The following is a 13,248-nucleotide window of genomic DNA, read 5'->3' as shown; positions in this document are numbered from 1 at the left end:
ACTGAACTTTCTCCACTTCCTTACTAGCTGAATGAAAATTCACATAACACTTGTGATGAAATTATTTATATCATTAATCATTCACTAAAAAAGCCACATTTCAACACAGCACATAGACAAACATATATGTTCCTCTCATTTTTTTATTCTTAGTAAAGGCAAGGAACTTCACATTTTATTATTTTTTTAAGATTTTATTTATTTGACAGACAGAAATCACAAGTAGGCAGAGAGGCAGGCAGAGAGAGGGGGAAGGCAGGCTCCCTGCTGAGCAGAGAGCCAGATGTGGGGCTCGATCCAGGACCCTGAGATCATGACCTGAATTGAAGGCAGAGGCTTTAACCCACTGAGCCACCTAGGCGACCCGTCACATTTTATTTTGATGGGAATTTCTCCCCATTACTTTAGTCACAATCTTCCTATATCTATTACTGAAGCATTTTATCAAGATCAGTGATGTCTGAATTACCAAACAGCATATTTTCCTTAAAGATTCCTTTTAAGTAATCTCTACACCCAACGTGGGGCTCGAACTTACAACCCCACGATCAATAGTCGCATGCACTCCCAAAGGAGCCAACCAGGTGCCCCCAAAACTGTGTATTATTTTTAAAATTTGCCAAATCGCTCCTTCCCTTTCTCAGTAGTCACACACAACTCAACTTCCCTTTTTAACACACATTTTAAAATATTTATTGCCAATGTCACCAAATCTAAGTCACAGAATGTTAAAACTGAGAAGGCATTTGGCTAAAGTCCAGGAATCCTAAATCCTGACCCATAGTCTGCTTTACTCTACTTGCCCCTCCACCCTCACCCCCAACCTCTGAGCTCTCTGAGAAGGATATGAATAGAAGAAAAGGCCAGGCACCTACACACTGTTATTAAAAGGCTTTTGTTACAAACTTCAAAGTGCCTTGGACTAGGCTAGTCCACATGGAAGGCTCATCAAGCTTAAGGCCCAGAATGAGTATCACTTAGCCTTTCCTCTGTCAGCCTATGCTCAATTCTCAGCCAATGATTAGAAGAAAGGCCAGTCTAGCAACATACGAAGAAAAACTAAGCCAGTGGAAACATTCAGCTCAGAAACCTACTTAGTTCTGAATACCACCCACAAAACTAAAAAACCAAGAAGAATGAAGAAAGCCAAACAGGATGATAATGCTAAAGAGAAAGGCGCAAGGCATTCCAGGATAGAGAACTGAAAGAGTAATTATGTTACTTACAATTTATGGTAAGATTATAGGGAAAGAAAGCAAGAAAATTCTTTAATATAAATCAAATAAGCAATTAGAAGTTATAAACAAAGAAAAAAGGAGCAATGTGATAGAACCAAATAGAAAAGTCTAAAAGGAGGGCATATGCTTGAATGTTTAAGATTAAGGAGCACAGGCTTTTGAATTCCACTCCTGGGTCTACCACTCTTTAGCTCAGTGATCATGAATGAAATCTTTAATCTTCCCAAATCTGTTTCTCCACCTGTATAACACAGAGTAACATCAAAGGGATCTTGTTTGGCACACCGGAAAAGCTCAGTATCTGTTAGCTTTTTAAAGAATTAGTAAAACAACAAAAACTTGTCTTCTCCATAGAGAATTTATTTCTTTAAATTTACAATGGGAATAGGTGGTGGCAAGGAGGAGACCATACTATACGAAAGTCTGCCAAGAGAGATTCAATAGTAAATATGATGCCTGGGATTTTTATCAAAATAATCCAGTGGGAATAAAATACTGGCCATTAGTTCTCATTCTTTCTATTTTAGTGTATGTTTGAAATTTTCCAAAATGAAAGGTTTTTTTTAAAAATTCCTTTCTCTTTAATTAATATGGTTGAAAAAGTAAACAAGTCCTAGCATCCTTTATACCTCTGAGAAATCATGAATCTAAAAAGAGAGGACAATAGAGGTATAGAGACAAACGCATACAAATGACCTAGAAAAATATGCCTACACTGATTGTGAGGAAAGAAAGTATCTAGGCAGGAGCCTACAAATTCCCATACAACAGAGACAATAAAAACCAAAAAAAAAAAAACAAAAACATAAAAAACCAGCGTGCATCAAAGTGCCCATAAACATGTCTCAGTTTAACAAAGTCAACAATTCTTCTACATACATTGTACACTTGTTTTTGATATTCATATAAACCAATATTTATTTATGTATGTATGTATGTAATCTCTGGACCCAATATGGGGCTCAAACTTAAGAGCTCAAGATCAAGAATCGCATGCTCCTCTGACTCAGCCAGCCAGATACCCCTAAACCATTAATTCTAAACATATGAGCAGAACATGCTTCTTATATTAAATTAGACATGGAGGTACCTGAGTGGCTCAGTCGGTTAAGCGTCTGCCTTGGGCTGAGGTCATGATCCCAGGCTCCTGGGATCTGGTCCCACACCTAGCTCTCTGTTCAGTGGGGCGCCTGCTTCTCCCTTTACCTCTCTGCCCACTGTTCTACCTACTTGTGCTCTCTCTGGCAAATAAATAAATAAAATATTTTCTAAAAATAAATAAATAAATTACATGTGACTTTGGTTATAAAAAATACATATATTTCACATTTTCACAAGTGGGATTTTCTTTCACCAAGCAAAATATACCTTATAGGTCCTTTTAAAATTAGTTTTTCTTCCTGTTCACGATATGACTTTAGAAGAGGGAGAACAGGCCTTTACCTTCTGGAAACCTCTAAAAAGCCAACTAGCTAGTAAGAGAAACATACACAATAATCATTTATTAATGATGATAAAATGATTGATATTATGAAAAGTAACCTAACAGTAAAATCAAATAACAGTCACAGACTATCTAGTATTACTAATGAGAATGAAAATGCTCATCACACAACAGTTTTCCAATAACAGCAGTTCTCATGGATTAATCCTGGTGTTCACATCTTCTAACCTAAACATAAGTCCTGATGTGTTAACGTATTTAACAGTGGTGGAAAACTACTAAGTAACTTCATACAGCAATTGCAGGAAGTTAAATAAAAAGTTTACTCTGGAAGAGTTCAATTCTGAGTTTTACTTTTACCTGATAAGTTAGGTAAATATTTCAAACATTAAAAATATCACACAATTGGGGCGCCTGGGTGGCTCAGTGGATTAAGCCGCTACCTTCGGCTCAGGTCATGATCTCAGGGTCCTGGGATCAAGCCCCGCATGGGGCTCTCTGCTCCGCAGGGAGCCTGCTTCCTCCTCTCTCTCTGCCTGCCTCTCTGCCTACTTGTGATCTCTCTCTCTGTCAAATAAATAAATAAAATCTTAAAAAAAAAAAAAAATCACACAATTATTTCTGTGGATAAGAGGAAGCATTTATGGTAAGGGAAATCCCCTGATTGCTTCAATAAGAGTTATTACTCAATGTTTCCCAACTGACCAATTTTTTTTTTTAATAATCATCTTATCTTCCTACATTCCTAAATAAAGGCAATAAAACAGTGCATGTGAAAGGTTTTTTTTTTTTTTTTAAGTATAAAATGTTCTATGGAGATATAAGATGGTAACACTAGTAATTTAGATTTTCCCAAAGCTTACTATATGTCAAGTTTTGGACAATTTGTTTACCCCCCTACCTTACTACACTCACCAAAAATCTTATGAGACAACTTTGTTTCTACAGGATCCAGTTCAAACTTTGTAAAAAAACAAACAAAAAAAAAAAACACACAAACAAAACCTGTGATGGACTAACTCCCTAACTTCTAATGGTTTAGAAGTGATAATACTCCCTTATTTCAAATGGTAAAGTACAATTACAAGTTTTTGAATACAACTGAAAGATACAATTGAGTACTTTTTTCCTCTTTAGTATAAAACATCTCAAACATATTGTTTCCAAATACCAATACTTCAAATAGAAGTCCATAAATTACTGTTACATACTTTTTTCTTGTAGCCATTTCCTATGACTTATCCTGCTCTTACAATTCAAAAATACACACACACAAAAAAAAATTACCCAAAACTGGATTATAAGAACTTCATTATCATTCAGTTACTCAACAAAAACTGGTTTTACACATGTAACTTCCTTGGACCACATAACATTCAGAAAAATGATTATGTGATAAATTAAAAGAATCCATATTTTTCTCTAACGAAGAAATGTGGAACAAAAGGAAAAAAAAGTACAAAAAGATCATTATATGGTGTCAACCATACAGCCTTCCTAACATACGCCTCATAATCCATTAAGGATTCTCAGACTAATTCTCCCACCTACCTCCTAAGAGTCTCAATTTCATCCTTAAGACATCATTACACCTAGATATGTAACACCAAATCTAATTCAAAAATCTGAGAAACTCACAAGAATCAAGTCTTTTAAAACAGTATAGTTTAGCACCAGAAAATAAAATCATACAGTAACTTGTAATAAGTAAATAAAAACTATCAAATATCTGAGTTTCATGAAATGCAACCAAAAAAATATACTCTTAAATTTCAAAAATACTATTACATAAATTACTCTCACTACTCAAATCTGGATGAGTCAGACAAAATGTCTACATAAAGGTATCCCTCTGTACTCAAACTTTTGTTATTTACTATTCAAAACTCAAGCACAGAACAGATTTAAATAATGTGGTTTGCCACATTATCTGAATTTGATATATGAACCCTCACTATAGAAAGGCAGAATTTCAAAGATCTGGATAGCAAAGTCTGTCTGTGCTGTGACACACAACTCTATCATTTGGGGTCCCTGGCTGGCTCAGTCAGTAGAGTATGCAACTCTAGATCTTGGGGTTGTGAGTTCAAGCCCTATGATGGGTGGAGAGACTACTTTAAGAGAATACTTTAAGAGACTACTCTGCCTTTGGCTCAGGTCATGGTCTCAGGGTCCTGGGATCCAGCCCCGCATCAGGCTCTCTGCTCAGCAGGGAACCTGCTTCCTCCTCTCTCTGTCTGCCTCTCTGCCTACTTGTAATCGCTATTAAATAAATAAATAAATAACCTTTTTTTAAAAAAAAACTCAACTTTAAAATTAGTTAGGGATCTGAATACACATTTCTCCAAAGAAGATACACAAATAGCCAAAAAGCATGTGAAAAAGTACTCAACATCACTAGTCATTAGGGAAATGAAAATAAAAACCACAATGAGATACCACTTCAGACCGACCCAGTAAAACAGCTACCATCAAAAAGATGCCGACAATAACAAGAGTTGGCAAGGGGGTAGAGAAAATAGAATATAAAATACTGCAGCTGCTTTGGAAAACAGTTTGGCATTTCCTCAAAAAGTTAAAAGTTACCATGTGACCCAGCAATTTCTTAGATAGATATATATATATATATATACCCAAGAAAAGTGAAACAAATGTTCATAGCAACGTAATCCCAATAGGCAAAAAGGGAAACAATACAAATGCCCATCAACTAATGGATAAACAAAACACAGTTGGTCTATACAATGCAGTATTATTTAGCCATGAAAACACTAAGTGCTGGTAAATGCTACAACATGGATGAATCTTGAAAACATGCTAAGAAGGCAGACACAAAAGATGATGTATTGTATGATTACATCTATATGAAATACTGAAGGTTGACAAATCCACAGAAACAGAAAGCAGACTGGGGATGCCAATGGCTGGGTTGCAGACGGAATGGGAAATGACTGCCAACTGGTTTGGGGTTTCTTTTTCCTGCAATGAAAGTGTTCTGGAATTATATAGTGATGTTTGAACAATGTAGCGAATAAACTAAAATTACTGAATTATATATTTTAAAAGGGTGAATTTTATGACATGTAAACTGTATTTCAATTGAGAAAAGAAAAACTTCAGGGTATGGATCACTGTACTTGGGATACTTCCTGCATGCAAGAGACAATAAAATGAACTAAAAGTTCACACTGGAATTATCCCCAAAACAATGCGCAACTGTAAGGAGCAGTAAAAGAATTTTTTAAATGTTCGCAGAGTAATTTAGAGGGTAGTGACGGTGGTAAGTTTTTAACCTGAAACTACAAAAACAACAGCTTTGTTTATTCACATCTACCCAATATCCAGATTCCATACAGCAGATGGGTAGACAGAAAGAAAGAAGAGATTCTGAGGCATATCAAAACAAATCAAACCCCTTTGCTGAGCTTCTTAGCCAGTTTGCAAACCAGGGAAAAAAAAAAAATCTCATTATTTAACATATACTTTTATTTGCCACGAAAGATACTTTCCGGCTGTTTCCAAATACCAAACGCAACCTCTAAGGATGAAAATTTGTCAATATTAAGGATGTTCAAAGAGTACATATGCCACTGATTTTAGGCAATTCCAAAAATACATTCTGTGCAATGGAATATAGTATAGCCTCCAGTGAGTTTACCAAAAAGAGATACTGTTTTTAGATAACAACATCATTCCTGTCAAGACTATGTGAAAAACAGTATGTGTCATTGTTGAGTTCCACAATGAAATCATCATATAAAAGGAAACATTCCTCTCCTAAGTAGAGAAATGCACTGGAAACCCCAAGGTGGCTAACAAAGAGACCCCACTTTTTAACCTGCGTTAGAAAATCCTACAGCCTGGGGCACCTGGGTAGCTCAGGAGGTTAAGCCTCTGCCCTCGGCTCAGGTCAGGGTCCTGGGATGGAGCCCTGCATCAGGCTCTCTGCTTGGTGGGGAGCCTGCTTACCCCCCCCACCCCCACCCCCGCCTCTGCCTACTTGTGATCTCTGCCTGCCAAATAAATAAATAAATAGAATCTAAAGAAAGAAAGAAAGAAAGAAAGAAAGAAAGAATCCTACAGCCTATCTTTGCAAACCTATCATCTATCCATCTCCTAAAAGAATCATGGACTGGAAAAAAAAAAAAGAATCATGATCTGCAGTTTAAACAGTTTCAACTCATTCTTGTCCTTTGCCACTTTTGCTTATTTGTTTCTCATGACAGGAATGCCTCTTACGTATTCATCAAAATGAAGCAAAAATCTGCCTCCTTGTTCATGAAGCCTTCCTACATCATTTCAAGGGATTTCTTTCACTTCTAAACGTGCCTAGCATTTGCTTGCACCACAGTATGGCACACTTTGCCTTGTACTATAAATGAATACACTGTATCTTCTCTACCTACTAAAAGTTCTTGAAGGTTAGCATAGCTTTTGTCTGCCCACAGTGCCAGGTACAAATTTAAATGAAGTACTTACCTAACTGCCTTTCTTTTCTAAAAACAACACTAAGACAAGTAGCTAAATAATTAGATGGATGTTTAGTGGCAAGTCTCCACAGACACTGAACACCTAATCCTCACTGAAAGAAATTACAGGCCATCCAGTATAGCCATAAGGCAGGGGGGAAAAAGGCATTATTCAGAGGCTTCCTAGAAGTGTTCTGGCTACAAGCACATTTGAGGGAATCAGGGCAATTTGAAATAACTCTGTGTTAAGTCAAAAAGACTTTCTGTGCTCTCCTTTTTCAGCCAAGTTGAGTAAGCTGAAATCAACACAACTTTCCTTACATTGGGAAGAGCTTTTTGAGAATACGGCAAGGATGAGGAGCAGCCAAGCAATAGGTCACATCACACCAAGATCAAGAACCTCGATCTTCCTGGAATATGGACCGCCATAGTCCCAGAGGACACCTCAATAATCACCGGGGTACCAAACACCCATCCTGATCACAATCACTGTCTGAAACTGCTACTGACTCCAATTCAACTAAAATATAATAATGGAAACACAAACACCTCCACAATCCTGATGCACCCCACCACACAGTCCCCCAAAATAGAATTCGATTTTGGAAATAAATGAGAATTCATTTTTAACCCAAAGACTGCTATAAATTAAATATCATTTAGAAACCAAATGACCCTAAAGTACTAAGATAATCCGTCAACAGAATCAAATAGGTTAACTGTTCAGAACGAATCTCATTAAAATAAATGAGGAATTATTACGTTTGGCTAGTGACAAACAACATAGTTGCCTTTTGCATTTTGTCAGAATCACTACTAGCCTTTTTAAGTATAGATAGTTAACATTACTACTGATTTATTTAGAACTTTCCTCTTAAAGAAATTACATGTAACAAAAGAGAAAATAGGAAACCCAATTGATTTTAGCTGCAAGACTATCAACTATGTATTACTGCTCTGCACTCTGGATTTCCTACTTTCAAAGTGGAAATTTGGAGTTAAAAGTATGCTAAAGAAACTGATAACCAGATTAAAATCCCCCTTCACAAAACGAATCAAAATTTGATATTCAATTCAGTTATTTACAGAATTTTATTAGTCATCAAGGGAAAGGGGAAAAAAAAACCACCACCTTGTCAAGCCCCAGTAAGTTACTACTAACACTAGCAATGACTGATTAAAAAGGGGGCCTGAGGCAGAAGGCAAGGATTCAAAGCAAACAGAATTAGAATAAGATAAACAACTCATTAAAACCATCTAAACTAAAGTAACAGCAACTTACGTAACCTACAGGATTACAGTCAATTTCAAAATCTTTTAAAAACTAGAAAGCCCTACCAAAAAAACCAATCTCAAAAAAAAAAGTGAACCAAATACAAGAACTAAAAATTCTTCAAATTTCAGGATTTTATAGTCTTAATTCTGAAAACTCATTAATTTCACACTGTGCAAAACCTGCACGCCTTCATAAACTCTTTCATATGATGGTTACAACTAATAATTCAAAAAGAGCTTAATCTGATGTAACATTTTAGCAAATGTAGGGTAGATTTGAAAAAAATACAAGCAGAGACAGAGTAAATGATAACTGATAGCCAAAAGGCTTTCTGGAAGGCAGAGCTGAGCTTGGATTGGCAGGAGGGAAATTTTAAAATTTATCCACAAGTCAACTTACACCAAAAATTGTTTCGTGCCTTTATTACTTACACAAGCATGTTTTAAAAAATGTACTTTTAACCTGTGGACAACCAAATGATAACCAGATACCTTAAAGCATTGTTATCTATGTTAATTTTGATGTTACAGTCTTAATCCTTAACAAAAATTCACATACATTTTCAAAATGAAATACTGCAAAAATGGAAAGGCTTATATTCTCTAGGTAAAGGTTACCTTATGTTTCACTTACTTAAAGTTTCAGTTTTGCTTTTTAATGTATTACAGAAGACATCTCTTGTGGGACATTGTAAAGGGCATACCCTCCTGTCAAGCCAGAAAGCTCAAACACAAAGACACAGAGCTAACCAAGTGCTGTAATTCTTCCAAACTGAGCCTCTCCACACCCCCTCCACCCTTCCCCCCAACAGATATGTCTATTAAATCAGTGTCTGTTCTCCCCCTCGCACAACAAAGAGAACTTCTCACCGCATGAAATTGCCGCTGAATGGACACCAGAAAGCAGGATTTGCATAATTCCTTCCAACGAAACCCTGTCGGGAAGGAGGGGATGAGGGGCCCAAGCGTACGGATACAATCTCCTAGATTCTGCTGGGGAAGACCTGGTTCCCAAGAATATTCCCCATGGCGGGGAGAGAAGGGGGAAAGGGGCTGGAATTCTGCGCCTCCCCGAAGACTGGGCCTGGGGGACGGAGGAGCAGGAGAAAGCATTTCCCCACAGAGCAGCAGCACCGAAGCAAAGATGGGGAAATAACAATGCTGGAGGACAGGAGAGTCAGACACAAGGATGGACTGGGGCTAGGGGGCGGCGGGCGGAGCGGAGACACCACACGGGCCACTTACTTTTTGGAGGGGGGTTAAATATATGAGTTAAGCCCTTATGGTCCCGCCGGCCGCCGCACAGAGGGAAACGGGACCTTGGGAGAGAAAAACAGACAAAACACACAGTGTGAGAGGCGCAGCTCGGCCGCCCGGCCCCTCCCGGGGCGCCCCCGGCCACACTCCCTCCTGCCCGTGGGGAAAAAGCCACCCGAGGCCCGGTAGGCTGGGAGGATTGGGGGCGGGGGGGTCGAGGCTCTCGGCGAGGCGGCGGCTCCGACAAATCCCCCGAGAGGGGGACAAGAGGGACCCCCCGCTCCGGCTTCACGGTCGGACCCAGTTCCACCCCCCCCATCCTCCCCGCCGCGCACACACCGAACACAAATACGCACACACCGACCCGAGCGTCGAGGATTAACTCCCCGGCCGCCGCTGCCGCCGCCGCCAGCAGAGGAAGTGCAGCCGCTGCCCCCCGCGGCCATGACACCCTACTTGGCTCGGTCAGGCGGACCCGGGGCCTGTGACAGCTCCGGCTCCCTCCGCCCCCATCTCCACCTCACGCCTCGCACACGCCCGAGCGCCGGGCGTCCGCCCGCCCGCCGCCGCGCGTGCACGCGGGGATTGGGGCGCGCGTCGCCGCGCGTGGGGGAGGGGAGGCGCGGGACGGGGAGGCTCCGGGCAGAGCAGAGGAAGGGGCTGAGCAGGTCCCCCACTCCCGCCCCCAGCTCCCCGGAACCGGAGGCGGCGCCCTCGGTCAAGTGGCAGCACCGCGGGGCGAGTCTCCACAATAAGCCGGCGGCGACGCCGGGCCGCCGGGCTGTGCGGGGGAGGGGGGGGGGGAGCGGGGAAAGGAAGGGGCACGCGCTCCCGCCCGAGAGCCCGCCCCGGGGAAGGCGCGCGGAGGGGAGGGGCCGACGCGCGTGCTCAGGCCTGAGCCGGGGAGAGCCCGCCGGGAGGTTGCGCGCGCCCGCACTCCGGGGGGTGGGGGAGGGGGACGCCCGAGCCAAAGAGGGCGGGCGGGCCGGAGCAGCAATTGCCTCTGCCCCGACTCCCTCCCTTGTCCCGGGCAGGCGGTGGCGGGGCGGCCCGAAGGCCGGAAGCGGCCGGGGGAGGGTCTCACCTACACAGTGAATGAGCTTGTGGCGCCACGAGTCCAGTTCTTGCCGAAAGCCGCGTCTCTCAACTGAGCATTGCTGCCGCCTACACACCCTCGCCATCTTCTGCCGCCCGCCCGGCCCTGCCTCCTCCGCGGCCCCGCGCACGCCCAGCCGCGTCGCCCGGGGCCGCGCACGCACCCGCGGCCTGGGCGTCGCGCCTCCCGCCGGGGGCGGCGCGGGGGCAGGGCCGGCCTCACCTCCCGGTGGCCCCGGCGTGGTCCCGGGGGCTGCTTGGGCGTGCGCCGGCCCAGCGCTCGGCGCGTAAAGGCCGGTGGTCTACGGTCTCCGGGTTTCTCGTCCGCGGCCGCCGCCAGCTCTGGCCGCCCGGGAAGGCGCCTTCGCAGGGCAGGAGCTCGCCTGGACCCCCGATCCTGCGCCGCCTTCGCACTGTGCCCCAAGGCCACCGCTGCCCCTTCCTCTCCCTTCCCGGGACTTCTTGTGTCTTAAACTAACCCCATTTATCACTTCTATCCTGCGTATCGCCCACCACCAACTGTTGCGAGTTCCGTGGTAACAGCTTCTCTGAACTCAGCCGAACCTGCTGCTTTCGGGAGACTTTAAGAAGCAGAGTTCAATATCCGGATGCCCGTGGAGGCACTAAGCCGCAAGGTTTTAAAAACTGGGTAGGCTGTAGTTTATTAAGTAATGGGAAGACTTGGTCAACGTCCGTAAACCCGGTAAAAATTGAATCAAGCGTTTTAAATGAAAACTACGAGGTTTCTACTAACAAGGCTGATCATAGGCGAAATTCTCAAGGTAGCACATTCGTTACCCCTCCTGTTTGTGTAGTAAGAGGTTTAAGAAAATTGTGCTAAAGTGAGAATGGTATTTCAAAAGAAGGCTAGGTTAACAATACTTAGAGTGTTGGAAAATGGCGTAATTCCGTATTTCAGGAAAGACTGGAGAAATATTTTCAATGACGAAGTAGATTTTCAGGTGAAAACCTGGGTAATTAAATCACCCTGCGTACGTAGGGCACTACCTGTTCCCGTTTAAACATTATTCTGAGCTTAATTGCCTGGCTGCTATTTGGGAGGGAAAGAAAAAAGAAAATGGAACGAAAAGAGAAAGGGGGGGGGGATGAAGAATAAATGGAAAATAGATCCCTCTCTAGTACCCTGGGGTTCTGGCCTCTACCTCACATTTGGGGTTTAAGTTTAAGGACGGTGCATTCCTGCTTTTAGATATTTAAACTTAAATGTGAAGACAAAATTACTGTAGTAGGTAAAACAAAGTCACTAAATACTTGCCAGGCAAGAATTCCATTGGTGTATTAATTTCTGTCTTTTCAATGTAGAGGCCCTGGTCTCTCAACCAGGCACTTGTGGAATGCCCTCTCTATCCAGAGATAGATATGGACTAGTCCATCCAGAGATGGACTACCCTCTTGGGTAGAACTGGTTTGAAATGTACAAGTAGGAAGGCAGGTCTGCTCCCCAAATCTAACACCAATGATTATTCCACAATTCTCAGAAGTCCACCATATTTCACCTGCTAAAGAGAACTGCCAAATGAAGAAACTATTAAGTCAGAAAGTACTGAATTTCTGTGTACACAAAATTATTCTGAGTAGTGAGGGGAAAGGACAAACATGAAATGAAGGATCGCTGAGGACACCCACCCTGCCACATGTAATGTCAGGACATTTTCTATCTTCAAGCTGAATCTTCTTTTCTTTGCCGCTAGGTGGTAGGTTTGAGTCTTGCAGCTTTTTACCAATTTTCTATGGTTTTTGCAGGAACTATGCTTCATAAAGTTTCAAACAAATGAACGACATGTAACTTGAAAATGAGTTAATGAATATGCTTTCCAATTACCCATATAATCTTCTTGAAATGATCAAGCTAAAGGTAATACTTCCTCAACATAATCTCTTAAAGTCTCAGAGATGTAGATTAAAAGGATCCTAGAGACTTCAGAGATTGACTCTAATTTGAAGTATGGAATTACAAACCCAGACAAGTGACTTGACCAAAGTTGCATAGCTGCTCAGTAGAAAGGACAATAAAAGCCAGCAGCCAGATTTCCCAGTTCCCAATTCATTGTTATTTCCATTACTCCACTTTGAATTGCAATTATTGCTTTACTTATTTTAAGTTGGGAACCAACATACAGTTGACCTCTCACAAAGGCTTATTTGTAAGAAAGGGTGAGGAAACAACAGACATAATTATCATTTATTAAGTATTTACTATTTGTCTAACATGGCAATTTTATTTCATTCCATCTGAATAACAATGCCAAAAAGCAGGTATGATTTTTACCTACTTTTTATATTTTCCGGATTGGAGATTCAAGACTCAGAGGTGTTAAGTGTCTTTGTCCAAAGCCACAAAGTTACCAAATGGCAAAATCAGAATTCTAAGATCTCTCTGACTCCAAAACCCTCTAATTGTCCTACAAGTAGAAGCAGGACACCACACGCAGAGGATTCATTTAATTCC

The 13,248-nt window shown here is 41.8% G+C and overlaps 1 protein-coding gene across 15 annotated transcripts in view; it reads right to left on the bottom strand.

Moving 5' to 3' along the window:
- The window catches only part of LCOR (ligand dependent nuclear receptor corepressor), a 142,723-nt gene extending 131,736 nt beyond the window's left edge, over window positions 1-10,987 (bottom strand). For 2 of the 15 annotated variants that reach the window (XM_046027067.1, XM_046027068.1), the window contains exons 1-2: window positions 10,768-10,898; window positions 9,672-9,745 (exon numbers count right to left, since the gene is read on the bottom strand). Coding sequence is in view for 8 of the 15 variants with exons in the window: in XM_046027066.1 (XP_045883022.1) it covers window positions 9,672-9,745; window positions 10,044-10,129 (160 nt within the window). In the remaining 7 variants the exon portion in view is untranslated. Of the gene's footprint in view, window positions 1-9,296; window positions 9,362-9,671; window positions 9,746-10,043; window positions 10,386-10,767 lie in introns of those variants that run through there. The other 13 variants (XM_046027070.1, XM_046027069.1, XM_046027061.1 and 10 more) reach the window with 12 other exon arrangements.
- Window positions 10,988-13,248: the final 2,261 nt, after the last annotated feature.

Source organism: Meles meles, chromosome 13 (assembly GCF_922984935.1).
Source record: "Meles meles chromosome 13, mMelMel3.1 paternal haplotype, whole genome shotgun sequence".
In the NCBI taxonomy this organism is placed as follows: Eukaryota; Metazoa; Chordata; class Mammalia; order Carnivora; family Mustelidae; genus Meles; species Meles meles.
The sequence above is the reverse complement of the archived record's forward strand: the minus strand, read 5'-3'. Positions and strand labels throughout refer to the sequence as shown.